This window comes from Rhamphochromis sp. 'chilingali', assembly GCF_963969265.1.
Source record: "Rhamphochromis sp. 'chilingali' genome assembly, chromosome: 15".
NCBI lineage: Eukaryota > Metazoa > Chordata > Actinopteri > Cichliformes > Cichlidae > Rhamphochromis > Rhamphochromis sp. 'chilingali'.
In genome coordinates, this window is record NC_137942.1 from 34,806,715 (window position 1) to 34,828,294 (window position 21,580).

Here is a 21,580-nt window from a genome sequence, read left to right on the forward strand (position 1 = left end):
AGACAGCGCACAATGTGCTTTGAGGCAGCAGCCAAGAAAGCTGTAGTCCACGTCTGTGAATACCCGTGTGTACACCTGTGTGCATACCTGTGTGGATCAGCATGCTTGCATTCCAAAGGTTTCTCCATGTAACGATCTGCTAGAGGGTGTGGGGGGGCCACAGCCCCGTCCTCCAGGGTATGAAGCAGGTATGGAGGAGATCAAAACTCCAGACATCCAGAGGCCCCCAGAACACAAGAGACCAAGGAAGACCAACAGAGGGGCAGCCGCGCCACTGTCCCAGAAAGAGCTGAGGAGAGTCCCAGATGAGGGCTCACTCAGCAGCCGCGGAGCAGAAGCCAGGGGGGTTGCAGTGACGCGCCCGTGAGCTCCGCCGGCAGCCAGCTGTGCCTGAGTGACCGAGCCCCAGGCCGAGAGGCCGGGGGCACCCCACCTCCGAAGTGGCCCGAGCGAGCCCCAGGCTCCAGGCCCCGATAAGCGGCCGCCAAGGAGTGAGCCGGTGTGTACCCGGACGCCCATCCCCACACACAAAGAACCACCAACGCACCGACACCTGAGGGAGTCCGCCACTGGCAGGGGAAGTGGTGGTGGGGAATTCTCAGTGGTGCTTGGTGCCATACCCTCAGGGACTTTAATGTTATATAAAAACACTGACAGCTCAATCTCTGCCTCAGTCACTCTCCCTGATCCAGCTGAGTCAGCAGTGGGAAAAATCTGCTTTTCACAGGAACTTGGTAACAGCAATAAGAGAATACGTAGTTTATTCCAAGAAGATATCGTCTCTCTCCCATATATAGAATATCTTACTGGAACCGACATGTTCCAGATATCACCTGGAAGACAGTCTGGATGATCCCATAAATATCTAGTTGTGAACAAGGTGAAGGAAATCTCATATAAAATTCTTCATAAATGTGACCCAGCCAGTCACTATATGGTAACATTTAAAAGAGACATAGATACTAATTGAACTTTCTGTGGGGATCATCCAGAAACTGTGGCACATCTCTTTTGGTTCCTCTACACAGAGATTCTGGAAGAATTTAGCAGTTTTGTTATTGTCCATATTTTAAGGGAGTTTTCTTTACGATGGGAAAATGTTTTATTCTGTTTCTTTAAGTTCCCCAGGAAGAATGATAAATGTTTTTTTATAAAATATTTGTTAATACTTTTAGCTATTTTATATCCATGAATGTAAGTTTATTAATAAAACACCATATTTCTGCCGTTTTATAAGGATATGAATTGTACATACAATCAATTTCAGACTCAACCAACAAAAAGCCTCTCAGAACAATATTTATATGTAGATTTTTTTCGCCTCATATCATCATTTTTTTACTCCTGGTTCTGTATGTTCATGTTCTGTTCTTTTGTAAACTTCATCTGTTTGTATGTTGTATACTCATTGTGTTTCAATAAAGTTCGATTTAAAAAAAGGTACGTTCTAAACGAAGCTTCAGACGTCACTGATCACGTGACTCTGGCCAAACGAATCAAGCCTCGACACGGTGCTTCTGAAGCAGCGCGTTGATCTTTCTGACACACGCACCGGAGCGTCAGCTTCAAGCGGACCATCACTACGTCTCACATCTAAAGGTGTCAAGGTAACTTTGAACTGAGTTCAGTCAATCTGGAGTTTTTCCAAGTTTTCTGTTGCTCTCTGTGAGAGAAGAGCGTTAAAGGCGGGGCTCTCCAGAGTCCAGCAAAACAGGAAACCACAGCTGGGTGTGTGTAAGTGTGCAAACCAATAGAATGCATCGTGGTGGGGGGGCATCACGGGCAAGAAAAAAATAAAAGAATCGGTCGTACCCATGCTTCCCCGACGTCATGCCAGCGCATATTGGGAAATTCGTAGGCACCGATCGGTTTTCTATCAGCCATTTGCTGGGAGTAAGGGCGCCCTCCGTTTGCGAGGTGCGCCTGCTGCTGGCGGCACAGGGAGGAGAGGGCGGGGCGGCGGGGAGTCTCTGGCTGGCTGGAGCGGCATCTAATAACCAACTCGCAAAACAAAATAAAAACAACAAACAGATATTATGATACAGACTTATAATCTGCACCCATGTTTTTTCTACATTCTATAAAGTGAGCGCGAGAGCCCTCGGTGCGCCTGCGCGCTGCTGAAGTCAAAGTAAACTTTATTGTCATCTCCGCTACAGACAGTCCAGCATATAGAGAGACGAGACGACGAGGCTGCAGTTACAGCGGTGCAAGTAAACAAACAACAAATATAAGAAGAGTAAGAAAATAAATATAACTTTAGGACTCGGGGTAAAGGATCAATAACAATTTAATTTATAATTTACAGTTTGATGATTTAAAGTCTCACACAACCCGTCAAAAGGGGCGGGGCCGGCTGCTTCCAAGTAGAGCACATTTCATTTATAATGATGTAAATCCAAGCCCATCATGGATTCACGATCTGAATCCTGGGTTGTGTGAAATCCCAGAAATCAACCTTAGACAAAGTGAATCTGTGAACTAAGGTGTAGGTCTGTTAGGCAGGGCTGTGCAGAGAGGTTTAAAGGGGCGGGTGCTCAAAGTTAAAAAGGGGCACATTGAACCAGGCTGAATAACAACAACACACTTTCATCAAGAATCTAATATGGGCAACAAGGCAAAGCAAACGTAGCTGATGCTTTACCTGATGGGTACAATGTTGCTGTTGAGGGGTTGCTGTGGATAGTGCTGGAGGGCAGGCAGGGCTGGACTGGGACAAAAAATCGGCCTGGGCATTTTGACTGGAGACCGGCCCACCAAAAATGTGATGTCATTCATGGATAAAACCGCAAAGGATTCTGGGAACTTTTGGCAAGCGGTACTAGCGCATGCAGGGTGTCAATTGAACTCAGTTACACAGCGATAAAAAGAAACACAAAAAATGGCAAGAAGCTGCTGTATTATTAACTGCAATAGCCGGTGTTGTGCCAAAAAGTGATTGTCTGCCAAAAACTGATTTCCGGTATTTGCAAAGAAACTGATTGCTCGTATTTAAATTGCTATAAGTAACTTGTTGGGCTATAATATGTGAAACATATGTCAAATGCATCCCTCATGGATGACATAAAGTCATACTGAGCAACAAACAACATTAGTGTAACAAGGTAGAAGCCGCAATCAGTCTTTGGCAGTGACTTTTATATAACCTTTATTTATGCCGTAAAAAAAAATCTAATTAACATTAAAAATGTATTTTGTAAGAAGTAGTTGGACAGCAGAAATGGCTCAAATATTACAATTATTTTTCCACTACTAATTAATTACCGTTGAGCTCAAAGGTTATATTAATACACGGTTAACGAATGTGTATTTATGACGACGATTTGTGAGACGAACAAAGGTAAACTTACCTTTGTTCGTACGATGGTCTTTCGGTGCATTTCAAGGTCCTGTACCCATCCGTCGGTAAACTGTACCTGGGCTTGTTGCAGTGACCTGAAGTTACTAAACTTCATGAGTGTATGCACTCACTCCAAGAACCGTATAATTATAAATCTGAGCGTGGTGAAAGTTGGGCAGCACGCTGACGTCTTTTGTCCCTCTGTGTGCTCGTAAGGGTCTGACCCTTTCACTCCTTTGATTTTTCCTCGTATCTTTTCTTTGTCTTTTCGTCGAGTCTGTCTTTGTACGGACCGGCATTGTTCTCCGTCGTTTTGTACATACCTTTTTTGTGCGGAAAAGAAAAAACAAGAAGGTATTGGAACCGGAGAATGAACGTTTTGCGGTGCTGCAAATGCAAATGCTTGTATTTGATGCGGTACTTGGATTGTTTTGCCAGGAGTTCCCGGCATGCAATGCGCAAAGTCACGTGGTCTGTCAATCGCTATAGGAAAAACCATAAAGCCTTTGCATGAAAACAACTGCTTTGATGTACACTGCCTTGTTGGGATATATGTATCAATCTGATAAAGTTAAACCTACACCATTCTCCCTATTCGGGATTTTAAACAGTACATAGCGGAAACAAAAAGACTGCTTGGTAGAGTTAACCTCCTGAACTATCTACAACACATGGTAGAAACCTGAAATTAAGACCAAGAACACTAGAGGTGAGACATGATCATTAATTAATATTAAAATTAATAAATGACAGATTTAGGGATATTTTCATAAAGTATTTATTTACCAAAACAATAGAAAACAGCATGGTAGCACAATATATTTTGTTAACACAGCAACCTTTAAATATGAAAGGAGACAGCGAAAGAAAGGTGAGAAAGAAGAATAAGAATAACACTTAATTGAGTTTTTGATGGCATTTTACACACAGTACTAATACAGTATCTAGAAAATATGGGAAAATACTGGCATCATATACAGTACTTACTTCTGAAGAAATTATATGGGACCCTGAAAAACAGGACACAAGTGAAAGGACAAAGAATAGTGAATGGCAATTGATGGACTTGCTCAGATGATCACAGTACTGGCATCTTTATTCCAGAAAGGAATTAGTTTGCGAGGTGCGCCTGCTGCTGGCGGCACAGGGAGGAGAGGGCGGGGCGGCGGGGAGTCTCTGGCTGGCTGGAGCGGCATCTAATAACCAACTCGCAAAACAAAATAAAAACAACAAACAGATATTATGATACAGACTTATAATCTGCACCCATGTTTTTTCTACATTCTATAAAGTGAGCGCGAGAGCCCTCGGTGCGCCTGCGCGCTGCTGAAGTCAAAGTAAACTTTATTGTCATCTCCGCTACAGACAGTCCAGCATATAGAGACGAGACGACGAGGCTGCAGTTACAGCGGTGCAAGTAAACAAACAACAAATATAAGAAGAGTAAGAAAATAAATCTACACTTTAGGACTCGGGGTAAAGGATCAATAACAATTTAAATTTATAATTTACAGTTTGATGATTTAAAGTCTCACACAAGCCGTCAAAAGGGGCGGGGCCGGCTGCTTCCAAGTAGAGCACATTTCATTTATAATGATGTAAATCCAAGCCCATCATGGATTCACGATCTGAATCCTGGGTTGTGTGAAATCCCAGAAATCAACCTTAGACAAAGTGAATCTGTGAACTTAGGTGTAGGTCTGTTAGGTTAATTGTGCTGATCCTCGGGTTGGGGGATTTGTGTTTGTACTGGAGCGCAAAATTCAAACCAATGGAAGATGGACAACAAAAGTTCAAAGCCATCAGGTGCTCAGTTTATGTATTTATTTTTGGCCTGCATCAGTAAGAAATGCCAAATTATATACACAAAGTTACAGGAATCACCACTCCTGTTATTCATGATGATTTCAGTAACATCACATAATAACATGTAACATCCTGTAAGCACAGTCTGCCTGTGTCTTTTCTCTGCAAATGAACATTTTCAGCCAATATAGGTAATACATCAACATGGCTGCCGTGGCTGAGTTAGGAATATTTATAATGTCATTTCAAAACTTGCATATGATCTGCAATTTGTAGCAGATCTACTGACTGTCACAGCAGCTGGAGCAGTCTCAAATGCAGGTCAGTCCACTGCTGCCCCCTGTGGCCAAGTGCCATAGCTACTGCTGGATGAACTCGTGACACATCTGCACCTGTTTCTATGAACACATTGAGTCTGAGTGGCTGCACTTACACTGGTGCATTCAAACATATTGAAAGATGCCAGCAATGTGGATTGTCAAGACTCAAACCAACCATTGAGCAAAGACAGCAGGATCACTTGTTTCTGTTTGTTATACAGCCAGATTTACTCGTGACACACATGTGCAGCTGCTTTATCACCTATTCTGAATTTGTTTCAAGCACAATACATTTGTTACACATGTTGGGATATTGTGTTTGTTTTAAATGTTATATACCTGTGTGGTATGTGACTTGTGTTGCCATGACGCCAGGTCTCTCTTGGAAATGAGATTTTTAATCTCAATGAGATTTTTTTTTACCTGGATAAATAAAGGACTAATTTGTAACTTTCAGTGTTTTCCGGTCTTCCAAAAGAAAAAAAACCTTCAACTACATGACATGCAGTTGTGTATTTGTTTTCACCTTATCACACACTTGAAGTTTTACAAATCACCACTTCTTTAGTGAATATCATTTCAGTCTCAGACAACCTCGTTTCTCTTACAGAGGTTGAATGCACCTTCTGCGGATGGTACCACACAGTGTGCGTGGACTTCCCCTGCACAGAAGGCAACTACAAATGCTGTGAATGCTAAATAAACAGAAACAAATGATCCCTGTTGTCTTTGCTTGATGATTGGTTTGAGTCTTGACAATCCACATTGCTGGCGTTGCATCTTTCAAAGCCAGCAATGGCAGGTATCAGTGCTCAAAGCTTTTGTGTTTGTTTCCAACAAGTTGCCCACCTCGGGAAACAAAAATGTGTTCTTTTACTTGTCAGATGAACATATGAGACACTTTGACTCTTCAGTGCAGTGTGGAGCCTAACAAAGATCTGTTTTGTGTCCCAGCTGATCAGCAGGAGGAGGAGAGTCTGACGGAGCAGCAGAGGAACATTTTCAGCTACTTGGACTCAGCTCAGCCACTACAGAGGAAACAATGAGCTCAACACAGAAGGTGACAGACAGAGCAGGACCATATGACCAAAGATATTTATCACCATATACATTTGAACATTTGCCATAACGATGTAGCTGACGATAGAATTGACAGCAGACAAAATACTTTACAGCTGCACAACTTTATTAAAAAGCCATCAATGTATTTTCACTGAAACAAGCAGCTGTTGTTTATGTGCATTAAAGTTATATAAAAATGTAACAGTGCAAATGCAAATTCCTCGCTGACAGTTTAACCAAAAGGCGTTTCCAGTGGAAACTGGCCGACACATCCTGAGCATAACCATGTATAACATCCACTAAACTTCAGAAGAGGTTATACAGTCGTGGCCAAAAGCTTTGAGAATTGCATAAATATTGGAACCTGGAGAAGTTGCTGCTTAAGTTTTTATAATAGCATTTTGCCTGCACTCCAGAATGTTATGAGGAGTGATCAGATGAACTGCATCGTCCTTCTTTGCCATGAAAACGAACTTAATCCCCAAAAAGCCTTACCACTGCATTTCATTGCTGTCATCAAAGGACCTGCTGAGACCATTTCAGTGATCGTCTTCTTAACTCAGGTGAGAATGTTGGCGAGCACGAGGCTGGAGATCATCATGGCTGTATCCCGATTCAGGTTCTGCAGCTTTAAAGTCCTCAAGGGCCGCGTACTCAAAGGCCGCTAAGGCCGAAGTGCGAGGCTCGTAGGCTCGTGAAATGGGACGTCTAGCCTCTGTCGCGCTGCCCAGGTTGCCTAGCAACCATGATACTAACAGCTGGAAACGTTTCATACAGCTGTGTTTGACAGAAATGAAGGAGAACATATTTAGTTCATTTGTTTCTACATGAGCTCTGTGTGATTTGATGAGTATCTGAGGCTGAGACCACAGGACTGTGAAACATGATTGTTGGGCTTCATTTCTGTGCTGAACAGTCGTTTAAGATTAGCTGTAAATAACAATTAGCTGATGTTGTTCATGAGACTAAAGTCATCTCACTGTGGTAATGTAAATATAATATGGCCAATATTATAGTTATTATATTAATCACTTCACTCACAGACAAGTATCTGTGACAGTGTGTATACAGATGTGTTATATATAAGAGACAAATATTGTTCATTTAATATGTTGGTACTAAATTTGGCTCAGTGCTTACATATATGTGTAAAAAGCAAATGTAGGAGCTGTGATAACTGTGTCTGATAGAATGAAGAGTCGACTGATATATGAAATATTCCTTTATTGGGTGAGAAAATCAGACCATGTCATAACTGCTGTAAGTCACACAGAATAGACATCAGAGCCTTAAACAGGCTGACGTCTGCTAAATGGGTCAAACTGGGCAGAAAGTCTACAAACACATAACATCCTTATAGAATATGATGTAACACTATAGATCAACTTAGCTCAGAATATATAAAGCATATAAACAGTTACAGCAATATGATGCAACAAACACAGCAGCTACTGATCCAAAATACTCAAAGCTTCATAGAACTGAAACCAACATTTATTTTAGCTCCATTCTGCTGCTGATACAGACTTTAGGTTTCTGAATATTAAACTTGTTGCTGCCTTTCATAGTGTGTAACTTGAAGGCCCTGAGTACTCTGAGTACTTTCTCCCACACTGGAAACACTGGGATGATCACATTATTTGAACATTACCTAATAAGACTGATTCAGCACAGACAGTTATGTTAAACTTTCCTAGCAGTCCTTCACAAACAGGGAACAGTCTGTCTATTCTCTCCATCTGTCAGCTGCTGCTGGCTCTTCCTCCTCCTCTTCCTCACACACTGCTGAGTTTGTCCTGGTGGATCATCAGCGGTGCAAAGCCTCACAGATGATGTGCAGCAGTGGGTCCCTCAGTCTGTCCTCACTCTGGACACTTGCAGTCGTCACACATGGAAATCAAATGTGTGATAAGCTGCAGGATTCAAACACAAGTGTAACTTATAAACACATGTTCATACTTTTATTCCACAATCAGAGAGAAAGAAACAGAGAGAGAGTGCAGGACAGACAGACAGGTGACAGTCTCAGGTGTACACACTGCTACACAACAGCACCAGAGAAGCAGGATTTAGTGTTTGTGTTATTACGAGTGTAAACAAGAAGAGTTCCAGATGGTGCAGTGGACACATGTGTGACTGCTGTGATTAAAGCATCTTTCTTTCAGCTTAACGAGTGAACCGTCAGCTCGTTCAAACACACGTTAAAGTCCGTTTGGCTCGACACCACCGAACAGAGGCAGCAATATAACACAGCTCACATTAACAGTGCAGTGAATCCTGCTTGTGCCGTGATATTCAGGACTGCAAACCGAGCAGCATCACTGACTTTCAGCTTGTTGTGTTTGTGGATATATGACTGACTTTAATTATCCATAAAATCATCACATTCTCTGTCAGATGAAGGTCGACTATTGAACGGCGTATATTTTAAAGGCTTTAAAACCAAGTTAACGCTGAAAGTACAAACATCACTAATGTCACATAACTCTGCCGACAAGGCATAGCTATGGCTATGAAATGCTCTTTGTGTATCACTTCTTCATTATGAAAGATGTCATTAATGCACTAGTAATGTCTCATCTGGAGTATTGTTCAATCATTTGGTCAGCAGCTAATAAGACAGATCTTAACAGACTTCAGTTAGTCCAGAATAAGGCGTCCAGATTAGTGTGAAGATGTTCATACTATACTAATATTGATCAAATGCATAATAACCTTTCTTGGCTTCCTGTACAGGCTAAAATATTCTATGGCTTACTTGTAGTTCTAAAGAAAGCAATTCTGTTAAACACACCACATTTATTCTGCTCAGCTGCAGTATCCAGATGAAATACATCATCATATTACACAGTTTTCAACAAGCTGCAATTTAGTAAATGCTCGAGTTAAAAGTAACGTTTTGTAAAACTGTTGCATTTAGAGCAACTTTTAAGTGGAATAAGTTGCCTTAAAAAATTAGAGAATTATTCAAAACTTCAATGAACACTTAAAAGCCGATTTACAGAGCTTTTAGTTGTTGTAAATATTGTAAGACATGATTTGTTTTTGAAATTTGTGTAATGTGCCTCAATGTTATTGATATTATTATTATTGATTGCTTATATTTGAACAATTGTGAAACCTCACTGTGGATGTAAGAGTGAAATTATGTGGATATCTTGAATCCACTTTATTGTGTAATATTTTATGTGAGTATTTGACGGAAGACGAGCAACATCTGTTGTGGAAGCTAACGGGGTTCCTTTAGAATAAACAAACATAGGATTTATTATCACTGAATAATTCTGTATAAATCTATACAAATTATAGAAATATGTAATAGGAAACAACAAAATAATCTAAATTATAAAATAATGTGTGTGTGTGTGTGTGTGTGTGTGTGTGTGTGTGTGTGTGTGTGTGTGCATGATTTTAGTGTTTGAACAGTCATGAATTATCTTTAACAGCAGGTTGGATGTAATGTGTTAGAACTACCAGCAGGTGGGGATAAGAGACCTTTAAGGTGTTTGGTGCCACGCTCCACCTTCAGGTTTAAAACTAGTGTTAATGGAGTTTGAAGGTTGAGTTTGTTCCACGACTGCATTTCACTCACTGCCTCTGTTTGTATCTCTGTCACTGCAGGACCAACATGGAGCCAGAAGTCAGCGCTCTCAGGAGGCCGACAAACCTCACAGAAGAAAGGGAGAGAAAAAACACACCTGTGACGAGTGTGGGATGGAGTTTACTCTGAAGGCTTCACTAAAACAGCATCAGGTCATCCACACTGGAGAGAGACCGTTCAGCTGTGAACAGTGTGGAAAGTCTTTTTCCTGGATGCGTTCCCTAAAAACACACCAACTCATCCACAGTGGAGTTAAAGCGTACAGCTGTGATCAGTGTGGCAGAGCTTTTACTCACAGTAGCAGCTTACAGAGGCATCTAGTTACCCACTCTGGAATTAAGCCATACAGCTGTGATCAGTGTGGCAGAGCTTTTACTCGCAGTAGCAGCTTACAGAGTCATCTAGTTACCCACTCTGGAATTAAGGCATACAGCTGTGACTTGTGTGGGAAGTCTTTTTCCTTGAAGCGTTCCCTAAAAAGACACCAACTCATCCACAGTGGAGTTAAAGCGTACAGCTGTGATCAGTGTGGCAGAGCTTTTACTCGCAGTAGCCACTTACAGAGTCATCTAGTTACCCACTCTGGAATTAAGGCATACAGCTGTGACGAGTGTGGGAAGGGTTTTACTGAGAAGGCTAAACTAAAACAGCATCAGCTCATCCACACTGGAGAGAGACCATTCAGCTGTGACTTGTGTGGAAAGTCTTTTTCCTTGAAGCGTTCCCTAAAAAGACACCAACTCATCCACAGTGGAGTTAAAGCGTACAGCTGTGATCAGTGTGGCAGAGCTTTTACTGACAGTAGCACCTTACAGAGTCATCTAGTTACCCACTCTGGAATTAAGCCATACAGCTGTGATCAGTGTGGCAGAGCTTTTACTCACAGTAGCAGCTTACAGAGTCATCTAGTTACCCACTCTGGAATTAAGGCATACAGCTGTGACATCTGTGGAAAAACTTTCAGCCAGAGAGGGAGACGAAATACACACCTACGCATTCACACCAGACATGATGTGTACTGCTGTGAACAGTGTGGCAAATACTTTACAACAGACGCACAGTTACAACAACACATGTTTACCCACACTGAGGAGAGACCTTATCAATGTGACCTGTGTGAGAAGACTTTTAAATCTCCACATGACCTGAGACGACACCAACAGATCCACACCAGAAAGAGACTCTACAAGTGCAGCTACTGTGAGGTATGTATTTATATTGTTATCTTGTCATTTTAGCCTGACTGTTTGGAACAACTCTGCTCATTAAACTGTGTTAGCATGTTAGCAATTCTACTGCATGGAAAAGCAGCTCTGAGTGATTATTCAGATTTTCCTTTCAGTTATGATTTTAGTATTACTGTAGTATTATGGTGGTAGTATTGTAGTTATTGCAGCCCAGTAAACTGAGTGTGTTAACTGAAACAGTCAAATGTAGTTGGACGTCTGCAGAGATGCTCTTTATTTCAGGCGACGTTCAGGATACAAATGTTGAAGGACTGACTTACACTGTCTTTGTGTCTTTGTTTAGAAGCAGAGCGACACAGATGGATCCAGTTCTCAACCCTGTCATCACTGTGGTGGTGGGAAAGACTTTCTTTGTGACCTCTGTGGAAAAACTTTCAGTCAGCAAATTACCCTAAAAGTACATCAACGTAGACACACTGGAGACAAACTGAAATACTGCAAAGAATGTGGGAGAAGCTTCACCACATCAAGTGGTTTAAAACGACATAAACTGATTCACAGTGGGGTTGAAAAGCACCTCTGTGATCAGTGTGGGTCATCCTTCACTACTGAAGGTCATCTTAAATCACACGAACGAGTCCACACAGGAGAGAAACCACACAAGTGCAGACACTGTGAGAGAAGCTTCTCACATTCACATAATCGTAACAGGCATGAACGTGCACACATGGAAGGAAACTACAGCTGTGACCAGTGTGACAAGAGCTTCAGGAATCTCAGTTCATACTCTGCACACAAACGATCCCACGTTACTAATAAACTGTTTCACTGTTACCAATGTGCCCAAACATTCACCTCATTGTCTGCTCTGTGCAAACATCAGCGCGATCACTCAGGGCTGAAATCACTCCCATCACTGGATCACAGTGAATCTGAAGACACAGAAAGATCCTCTGGTTTCTGTGTCAGACTCAAAAAGCTTGAGATCAGGCTCCACAGAGTTCAGATAGAATCTCCTGTAAAAATCTGATGAGGCAGCTGTGAATCAAACTCTTCCCCTAGTTCCATTTTAAGCTTTCAAAACTGTCCTACTGTAGTGTTCATGTCAAGTGGTTAGCTTTCTTTTCATCAGTTGGTTGAAAACTCTGTTTCCTATTATAAAGTTTTTGTTTTAATGTATTTTGATCCACATAAATGTTTTCTTGTTCAGGTTCTTTATGTTATTGAATCTTGCAAATGTTAAATAAAAAATTCAAATGTAAAATATCTTCACTGATGGTACAAATAAACTGTCCTTTCAGCTTTAGCTCCTAATTTATTCATTATTTATGGATGTAGCACAGCAGCCGTCTCTTGATTAACACATGGAGGGCTCGGGATCTGATGGTGTCGTCTCCCTAATTTGCCCACTCAGTAAATCTCACTCATGGCCAAGAAATTGAAATAAACCTTGTTTCCCTGCTGGATAGTGATCCACTGTAACTCTGCTCCTCCTTCCTGTTTAGGATTTCTGTGGCTGAAGTAAAATTCCCTCCATCCATCACTTATCCCAGCTAACCCAAAGTGAAATAAAGTTTTGCTGGTCTTAAAAAAGCATTACAATAATGGGCATTACCAATGCAAACTGAATGATACAGAAGATGAAAGAAGAGACTTTGATCAGTTAATAAAGCTCATGATCTGGATTCATTGTGGCTGCTACACAGATACTTCTGGGTCACTTCTCTCAGTTAGGAACCTTCCTCACCAAACTGACTGTTGGACCACACCCCTGGTTTCATGAGAAATTGTTTCAGCCATGATTTCTCTTCCTGTATTTCAGAGTAAAGACTGAAGTGACAAATGGAAGCATGTTTAAAAAACACAATGTGAGAGAGACGTTGAGGTCCTTAGAAGTTACCCTGGGTTTTTCTGTCACCCTGCTAGATGTTACACACCTTGTTATTGGACTGGTTTCTACTGCTGGACGACTCCTGCGGAGAGTAACAATACTCTTACTAATTAGCTCCCTTTCACACCTTTGGGGATATTTATTTTTGTGTTTGCAGCGCTGTGAGCCAGAACAGCGAGAGAAAAATCTGCAGCAGCGACGAGCCGAATGCTTACGTGAATCGCAGCAGCTGCACATGTGCTACGCTGAATTAGAGGATATCTTTGCTCTGGATTTCTATTTCTACTTTTTCATTTCTATATGATTCTTCTTGCATCTAAACAAAGATGATTCAATTTGCTAAATGTTGATGGCTCTTCGTGCTCAGGTGTAAATGAGACGTAATATTTGCTCTTGGTTTGGTTCTCCTGTACAGAACCTTGCAGTACAACAGAAACCTAAAAACATTATTTGTAGTTGTTATTCTTAGTTGTTCTGCTGCCTAAATACCACAGGGTCTGATTATGAAGTTATTGAGCTGCACATACTTTACGACCTGCTTAAGTTCGAGGTCACAGCGTCTGTAGAGCAGCTGGAACATAATGAAGTCTACAAGGTTAAAGTTTTCTCTTCAGTTATTGTTCTTTCTGCTGCTTGGTTTGATGGATCTGAGAGCTTTTGTTTTTATTATTGTTATTATAATTATCATGAATATTTTACTCTCTAGAAGCTTTAAAATAGTGTTTGTGTTTGAAAAAATTGATTTAAGAATTGAACAGAAACATCTGTCCTTCTGAAAATCGCCCAAAGGCACGGAGACAAAGTCAAAGGATGCAACCTGTAACTTTCTCTTCCTTCATGTCAGGACCATCATCCATGATTTATATAAAATACATATAGCAACAGTAGCACTTTAGTTTGGACTTTATGATTTCTGTAACTGGAAAATATTATTTTGTTTAAAGACAGAAGTGACCGCATAGTTGCAACATCAAAGGGAAATATTAATTAATTAGCATCAAGTATATTTGTTGCTTAAGCGTTTGCACTATAACTTAAGTAGGATTATAACTTTTAAGGAAGGAAAGATTTCAGATATTTAGTTCACTGCTTCAGTTATTTTATATGAAATTAAAACATTTACGTTGGTCAAATATGATGCTCTAAATCAAATAAAAGTTTGAAAATAAATGATGTATTTTTAAATGCTGCAACAAATGTTCACAAAAAGTAACTATAATTAAAACCAGTTAAACAAAATCAAATGTTTGAATCATGCTTAACCAAATGCCAGGCTGGAGAGCTGAACCTAAAGTATACGTAGAAAGATTTCAACATCTGAGCAGTTTTTAATGTTTTTATCACATATAAATGTCACAGCAGTGGGTCCTGGCCCAATGCTTTGTGTTTTTGCTTTTCTTTGACTCTTGTTTTTCTTGCTTTTTGTTCTTCTTATTTATCAGGCTCTCAGTAATCTTAGTTCTCCCTCCCTCAGTGTTCATTTCAGCCTGTGTTTAGTTTCTGTTCCCGTGTCCCACGTTTCATCGTTTCATGTCGAGTCAGCCCTGTCTCTCTGTTTCCTGTGTCTCCCCAGTCAGCCCCGCCTCCCTCGGGCACTCATGTGTGATACAGAGTAATAAACCTGACTACATTTGTTACACTCTCTTTATTACCTGTTACTTTAAAATTCATACACTAATTATGTCTGCCCATCTCTCTAATGTGAAGGTCAAAGGTCAACATCCCAGTGACATAAGAATAATCCCAAAGGGGCAAAGGCAGCGGTTAATTTAGCATAAATAGCATTAAGGGTACAGCAAGGATATACTTTTACCAACCCGTTCTCACTCCCGACGCGTAAAATAATGACGATTTGTCACGTCCCTTAACTTCTCATGCTGACGCCTAAGGTACCCTTCCACGTTTTTATGTGACGCTGTGGGTTGTCAATTCATTCCAATATGAACGCGCTCGCGGCGATCAGAGACGCTTCGAGCAGAGGCTCCAGCCATCCATTTACTCCAATAATAACCCCGTCACGGCGAAACATGACGCCGTGAAGCACAATCTAACTGGAGACCCGGGGACCCTCTCCGCGAACGGGTTTTTCTCCCTAATTTAATGCTTTCTTTTAATGACATCGTTAACATTTCTCAACAAAAACACGTGAAAGTATCACTGATAATTCAACAATAAAATGGCTTCATGTTGTGGCCATCACACAGTGTTTTCCAAACTGATTCACGATCTGAAAGTGCTCAGATTTAACGTACATAATCCTTTGTTAGGTTTATTAACTAAGCTGTAGTGCCTCTGCACCTCACTGTACAATACCTTGTGCAATACTTTTTGTAAATAGTCAACAGTGCAATAGACTCAATACTTGAAATGTGCAATTCACTTGTATTTTTATTTTTTATTCCTATTTATTCTATTTATCCCCTTTGTATATTTTATTTATATTTGTCTCTGTATTTATATGTGTGTGTGTGTGTGTGTGTGTGTGTGTGTGTGTGTGTGTGTGTGTGTGTGTATATATATATATATATATATATATATATATATATATATATATATATATATATATATATATATAACAGTTCTGTAACTGTAACTTCGGTCGTTGCTGTGCTTTTTTTGGAAGTCGAATTTCCCAGAGGAACCCACCCGAGGGATTAATAAAGTTCTATCTTATCTTATTATTTTCATTTCACACGTAAAACACATTTATAGATTCATTCACCACTCCTGTTAGTTTTGGACGCGCTCGGCTCCAGCCAATCAGACCAATTTACGCAGACGCACTAATCCCGTAACTGCACACTACCCATAATCCTCGACCGCCGTCGCTATGGGAATGAAGATAACAACAGCTTGGTGCTACCCGTTATTCCTTTATTTACTCTAAAATAATAACCAGCGATAATACGAAATTAAACTGGCCCAGTGTTTAATTATGTAATTAAAAATTGCAAATTTTAGTATTTTATTTTTTACAAATTGCAATATTTATCTACAGCGCGCCTTTAGCGACACGTCAACAGATCTTAAGCAAGGCGATTGGATGGTTTTTACTGCAATGCATCTTGGGAGTCGCAGTAAATGTATCTTTCAACTCACGGTCCTGCAGCGAAGTTTTCGACTGGACACGAGGCAGATCCTAGCTAAGTAAGTTGTGATAAACTGTGGGTAATTTGCATGTTCACTGAAATATAAATTTCAGTGATATTAAACTGATATTAAACTTGAAATGTTTTCACAGAGCAGTCTGTGTACCAAGAGAACTACTTCTGCAAAAGTTTATTTAATTTTTTTTGTGATGTATTCTCATGTGTAAGACACTTGCTTGGCAACCCAGCTAATGTTAGTACTGCTCTATTTTAGCAATGTATCTTTTCTGTAATCAATTCAGGTTTTTTTTTTAACCCTATTCACGTAATTAACTCAATATTAACGACTTTAATCTCGTAATTGATTTTTTTTCTAAATATGGTGTAATACTTCCTCGTAACATAAGTTATTTCTTTGGTCATAAATTATTTTTGTAATCATTTCACCAAAACAGACCTGAAATAATCCCTACATGTTCCATTTTCATTTGCAGAAATGACAAAGCCAAAAACCAAACCATGCCCTTCCTGTCAGGGCCCAAACACAATAAAAGGGCAGTGGTACGGGAGAACGGACGAGAGCAACTGGGGTCAAGCGAAGGGACGGCGCTTTGTCCGGTTTTCTCCCGTGCACGAGAAACATGAAGAAGCTTGCCTATTTGTCTCTTGCTTTGCAGTGTAATTATATTGTCTTCAACGTTCCAGCGGATAGGTACAAGCTACAAACCTATCATTAATTGGTCCTTCGATGCCGGAGCCCTGGAGTCGCATTCACCGAGGGGAGGAGAGGCACGCTGGAAGACTGACGTCAGCCAGGAAGTTCCTGTGGATTCGCGGTCTATCTTTTCTCCTCGATGAATGACGATTGGCGGGACTCGAGGCTGATATTACACGCTAAGCAACGCCAAGTAAGTTTAAAGAGGCCGACTCTATAACCGTGTCGTTGTGCAGTCTCCGCCATTTTGTGAGGCGTTGAGAAGTTCGCTGCTTTGTGGAGCGAAACCCGGGTTCCTTGCTACTGTGTGCAGCAAGAGGTTCCTTACCGCTTTGTGGGGTAAGAGGTTCCTCGCTACTTTGTGCAGCGAGAGGTGAGTTCTCCGCCGCTTTGTGGGGTGTTGAGAAGTTCCGCGGGGTCCAGATTGTGCTGGACAGTAGGCCTATTTTGTGTTATTGTCATTTTCGTCGTCGTCTCGTTGTTGTTGTTGTGTGTGAGTGTGTGCGGAGCAGAACGCGTGGTGTGTGACGTCAGCAGCTGTTGTTGTTATCATGGGTTTCTAAGCAACCAAGAGTGAGTCGGAGGGAGACAGACGTTTGTGCTGGACTTTGCTCCTGGCAGCACAAAGTATTTATGTAAAAAAGAGAGAGAGCGAAGGCTCCACAGCTGCGCGGGTGCACGCAAGCGCGGTCGCGCGGGTTTCACGTGGACCTGAGCCGTGCGGTTAATCGCAGGCTTATGTTAGAAGTTTTCAGGAAACACACCAGCCTTGAAGAGTGTGTGGAAAAGGCCAGCCCACATCAGCAGCTATGCTCTGGTGAATGGCTTTTCCCCCACCCCTTGCTGACACAAAATGTTTATTCTTTAACTTGCCCTGATCGACAGCAGCCTGTGTGCCAGACCATAGATTTAATTGAGGTGGATAGTTGTTAAAAGTAATCTGCATTAAGCTTGTGGTTGCTTAAATTCAGTACAATGACATATGAGGAGAAGTGATATAGGCAAATATTTAAACTAATGAAGTGCATAGAGGCACTTGACCTGTGTGAAAGACTGTCGTCTTATTATGAGCCATTGTTGAGATATACAGCACACCTGTGAAAACAACTAATATGCTGAACCCTGTATGAAACATCTAAAGGTACATGATGGAGAAGCTGTATTGAATATGAAAGTGTAAGACTTTGCCGCTGTGGGCAGAGCATGCAACTACTGTGTGATGTTGCGTTGCAGGTTTTTTTTCTGAGCTGATGAGCAAGCTACACATTATCAGATCGAGAGCTGTCTGAGAACTACTCAAAAAAAGGGAAACAGAGAGTGTGCAGCGTTTCCATGAGCAGTTTTCCTGCATCTTGACTCATGTGTGTGGAGTGTTCATAGCATCAGCATCATGTTTTTGTTTATTTGTTTTGTTGGGTTGAAAATAATTAAATAAACGTGTGATCATATTTATGGATCATCATGGTATCATCAGCCATGTGATTTATTTATGCAGATGAAAAAGTGAGTGTGAATGTGTCTGACATCACAGTGTTTCTGTGCGCTGTGTAAAAGTAATTGCCTCTGATTGAGAAGAGAATTTATATTGTAGAAGAAAAATAATTATAGGAAAAAGGTTTCATGTTGATCAGCCGAAAAACAACTACAATGTCATTTTCTGCTTTTAAGAAAGGATTGTTCACACAAACACACAGAGAGAGAGAGAGAGAGAGAGAGAGATGTGTGTTGATTAAGCAGTGATGATGATAATGAACATGTCTTAGTTTGTCACTTTCAGGTGAAAAGCAGACCTGAATCAATTTTCCACATGCAGCAGTCGGAAGAAAGTTATATTTCAACATCATTGGAAACATGCAGGCCAAGTTTCTGGCTGACTTATTTACAGCGCCATGTGTCTCTCAACCTCACAAGCAAGCAAGCTCTCACTCCTCCCTGAAGAATGCAGCTCCAAAGAGCAATAACATGATAAAGAGACAGCAGCAAGTCCTGAACAAAAAGTCCTAGCAAAGCAGCAGCAATGTGGACAAACAGCATCAGAGAAGAGCAAACCCATCATCCTGACTGATCGGATGAATGGCACTGGGTCTACAATAAGCTGCAACTTCACTATGCATGTGAATAAAACTTTTGAGGAGAACTGAGGAGACTGTTGGAGTTTGACATTTGCCACCTGTGGAGTAAAATGGCAAGAAGAGACAGTGGAACACAGGACAAAGCTGAAGGAGAACTGCCGGCTATTGGACTGTTGAAGTGGGAGAGGACAAAAGAGTGAGATGACAACAGAGTGAGAGTAAGTGGAAACACAGAGGAATGCTGTTATTAAATGTGGGAAATCAAAATTTGGGTTAGCAAACCTGGGGAAAAGAAAACTGACTGCTTAAGTTGGAAAATTGAGACGGAGTCTGAAACACTGCGAAAATAGAAACATATACAAAATCACACACACAAGCAGAACATGCATTAACCCTACTAACACAAACAAAAGAGAGCTCATGAAGATTAGACAACATCTTAAGCGTGTGAGTTTGTTTATCATCTTGTCCAAATCACTTAGTGTGATGCAAAGACCAGTGGACTCATAGCACATTAGTTAAGAAATGATCAAACAATAGTAGAGAAGTGTGTAGGAAAGGCAGCTTTTAAGAACATGCTCTGCTGGATATGCAGCTCCACAGACATGCATTAGACCTGCCTAATAACACAAACACACATGCAATGAAAATCAGCTTGTTATCTTTCATCAGTGTTAAAATAGTGTCAATTTAGCAGACACTTGTTATCAAATACTGAATTTATCCAAAAAAAAAAAAAAAAAAAATTGACTCTCTAGGTTGCAGGACAACAGTTTAACTTTTGTGGGAAAAAGGATCCTGGTTTGAGCAACCAGTGATCAGACAATAAATTTAGTGTTAAAATGGTAAATTGGGAGAAGCTTCCTGCTTGATTGAGCAGCACAAGTAATTTACTGTATGAGGGGAATTGTCTTTTGTGATACTATTTTGAACATGCTTTTCTGTCGTCCTGTCAACTTAGTGAGTTAATAGCTGGTATGCAAATTAGTTGATCGTTTTAGATTAATGAAAGGTGACTGAATTCTAGCACGAGTGAATGAGATGTGTTGGAGTTTGTTGTGTTAAGTGGAAACTCTAAAACACTGAGTTTCCTGTTTGATGTGCGAGTGAATCTTGTATTTAGATACACAACTCTGAATACGTCAGAACAAACTTCTTTTGTGAAGTGCATGACAGCATGTCACATGTTTTATGATGAAGGGAAAAAGGAAAATTGAATAAAATAGATCTGTGGCCTAAATGAGTGAAGAGCGCAGACCTGGTGATTAAACTCATAGCTAATATGACATTAGGGTTATGTTGTGTTTTGTGCAGCTGATGGTTGGTTTGGAGTGAATCTAGCTGATGATTCTTCTCCTGTTGTGAAGTTGATGAGGAGTTTGTGTCATGACTTAACAAGGCCTTTTTATTTTGATACTTTCACAGTGCACTGAAAGTTTGGTTTGATAATCTCTGTTATTTTTCATTTTTATCTTTTGAACAGGCACTGATTTTGTTTGTCTATTTCTTTTCTTTAAGCAGATCTGCACGTCAGGAATTAAAAGTGCTATACGACCGGTCGAGAACGCTGATACAAGTGAGTTTTCTCCACATTGAAATGGGCTCAGGAGAAAGCCACTTATTTGGGACAATTATTAAATGAGTGTCCCAGCCTAAAAAGGATTCAGCGATGTAATCCCATCTAAAGTTCTTTTTCTTTTCGACATGACGTCATTTTGCTGGAAGTGGAAACTAAATGCGACGACAGGTTCCACTATCAGCAAAGAATGAATGAATGAATGAATGAATGAATGGAAATAAAGAACAAACTGACTGACTGGTAAAAGCTGACAGGACTTGACCACGACTCAAGGTTAACCTCCACCTAGACAGGACAAAAGGGTGGATGAATCTATGTGTTTTTGTTACAGGAGCAGAAAGATGACAGCAACATTCGCGGTTGCATGACGATTTAATCTTTTAAATGCCATTTTCTCTGTCTGTGAATTTACTATGTGTGTGTCATCCACTAACTTGTGTTGCTCACAGACATTACTGTGAGAAAGTGTACACACCTGCGCAGCGCTAACATTTACATTTCTTTTTACAGCAGATGATTAATCATGTGTTTGATCATGTGATTTATAAGAGGATTAGTTAATGTTTTCCTACTACAGGATTTCTGGGTTTATATGTGACTGTCATTCTTTCCACAGCTAGGGTTGGCTACCTTTATGGTGTTTTTATGGCACCTCTGGAACCTGTTGACCTGTGTCTGACCACCGTCTGACCACAGTCAATGTGTATTGCTAATGTTTGTTTTTCTGAGACTGCATGTAGAAGATTCAGCTGAAACAGACAAGTGACATGAGTAAAACAAATAAGAGGTTACGGTGTTTCTGGGAAAGTTGAATATGGGCTCTTAGCTGGCCACTTTGAGCCCATAGGGATATATGAGTGGGGTGACTTTGCTTAAGGGCGGTCACCGATTACATTAATGTTAACTGAGCACATGGGA

At 40.7% G+C, this 21,580-nt stretch overlaps 1 protein-coding gene across 2 annotated transcripts; it reads left to right on the forward strand.

Moving 5' to 3' along the window:
• Positions 1–1,402: 1,402 nt before the first annotated feature.
• On the forward strand, positions 1,403–15,002 carry LOC308410901 (uncharacterized protein). 2 transcript variants are annotated; one of them, XM_080904570.1, is made up of 4 exons: positions 1,403–1,607; positions 6,421–6,526; positions 10,150–11,334; positions 11,663–15,002. In XM_080904570.1, exons 2-4 carry the CDS (start codon positions 6,509–6,511, stop codon positions 12,344–12,346), a joined length of 1,887 nt encoding a protein of 628 aa, XP_080760696.1. In that variant the 5' UTR covers positions 1,403–1,607; positions 6,421–6,508; the 3' UTR covers positions 12,347–15,002. The 2 variants fall into 2 exon arrangements, with proteins under 2 accessions (XP_080760696.1, XP_080760695.1); XM_080904569.1 differs by having other exon boundaries at positions 1,410–1,607; positions 11,660–15,002.
• Positions 15,003–21,580: the final 6,578 nt, after the last annotated feature.

What these genes read in the sequence shown, in the direction of transcription:
- LOC308410901 (XM_080904569.1), top strand. An exon ending in ACAAGTGCAGCTACTGTGAG is followed by an intron (nt 11,335 to 11,659) that starts GTATGTATTTAT and finishes GTCTTTGTTTAG; the next exon opens with AAGCAGAGCGACACAGATGG.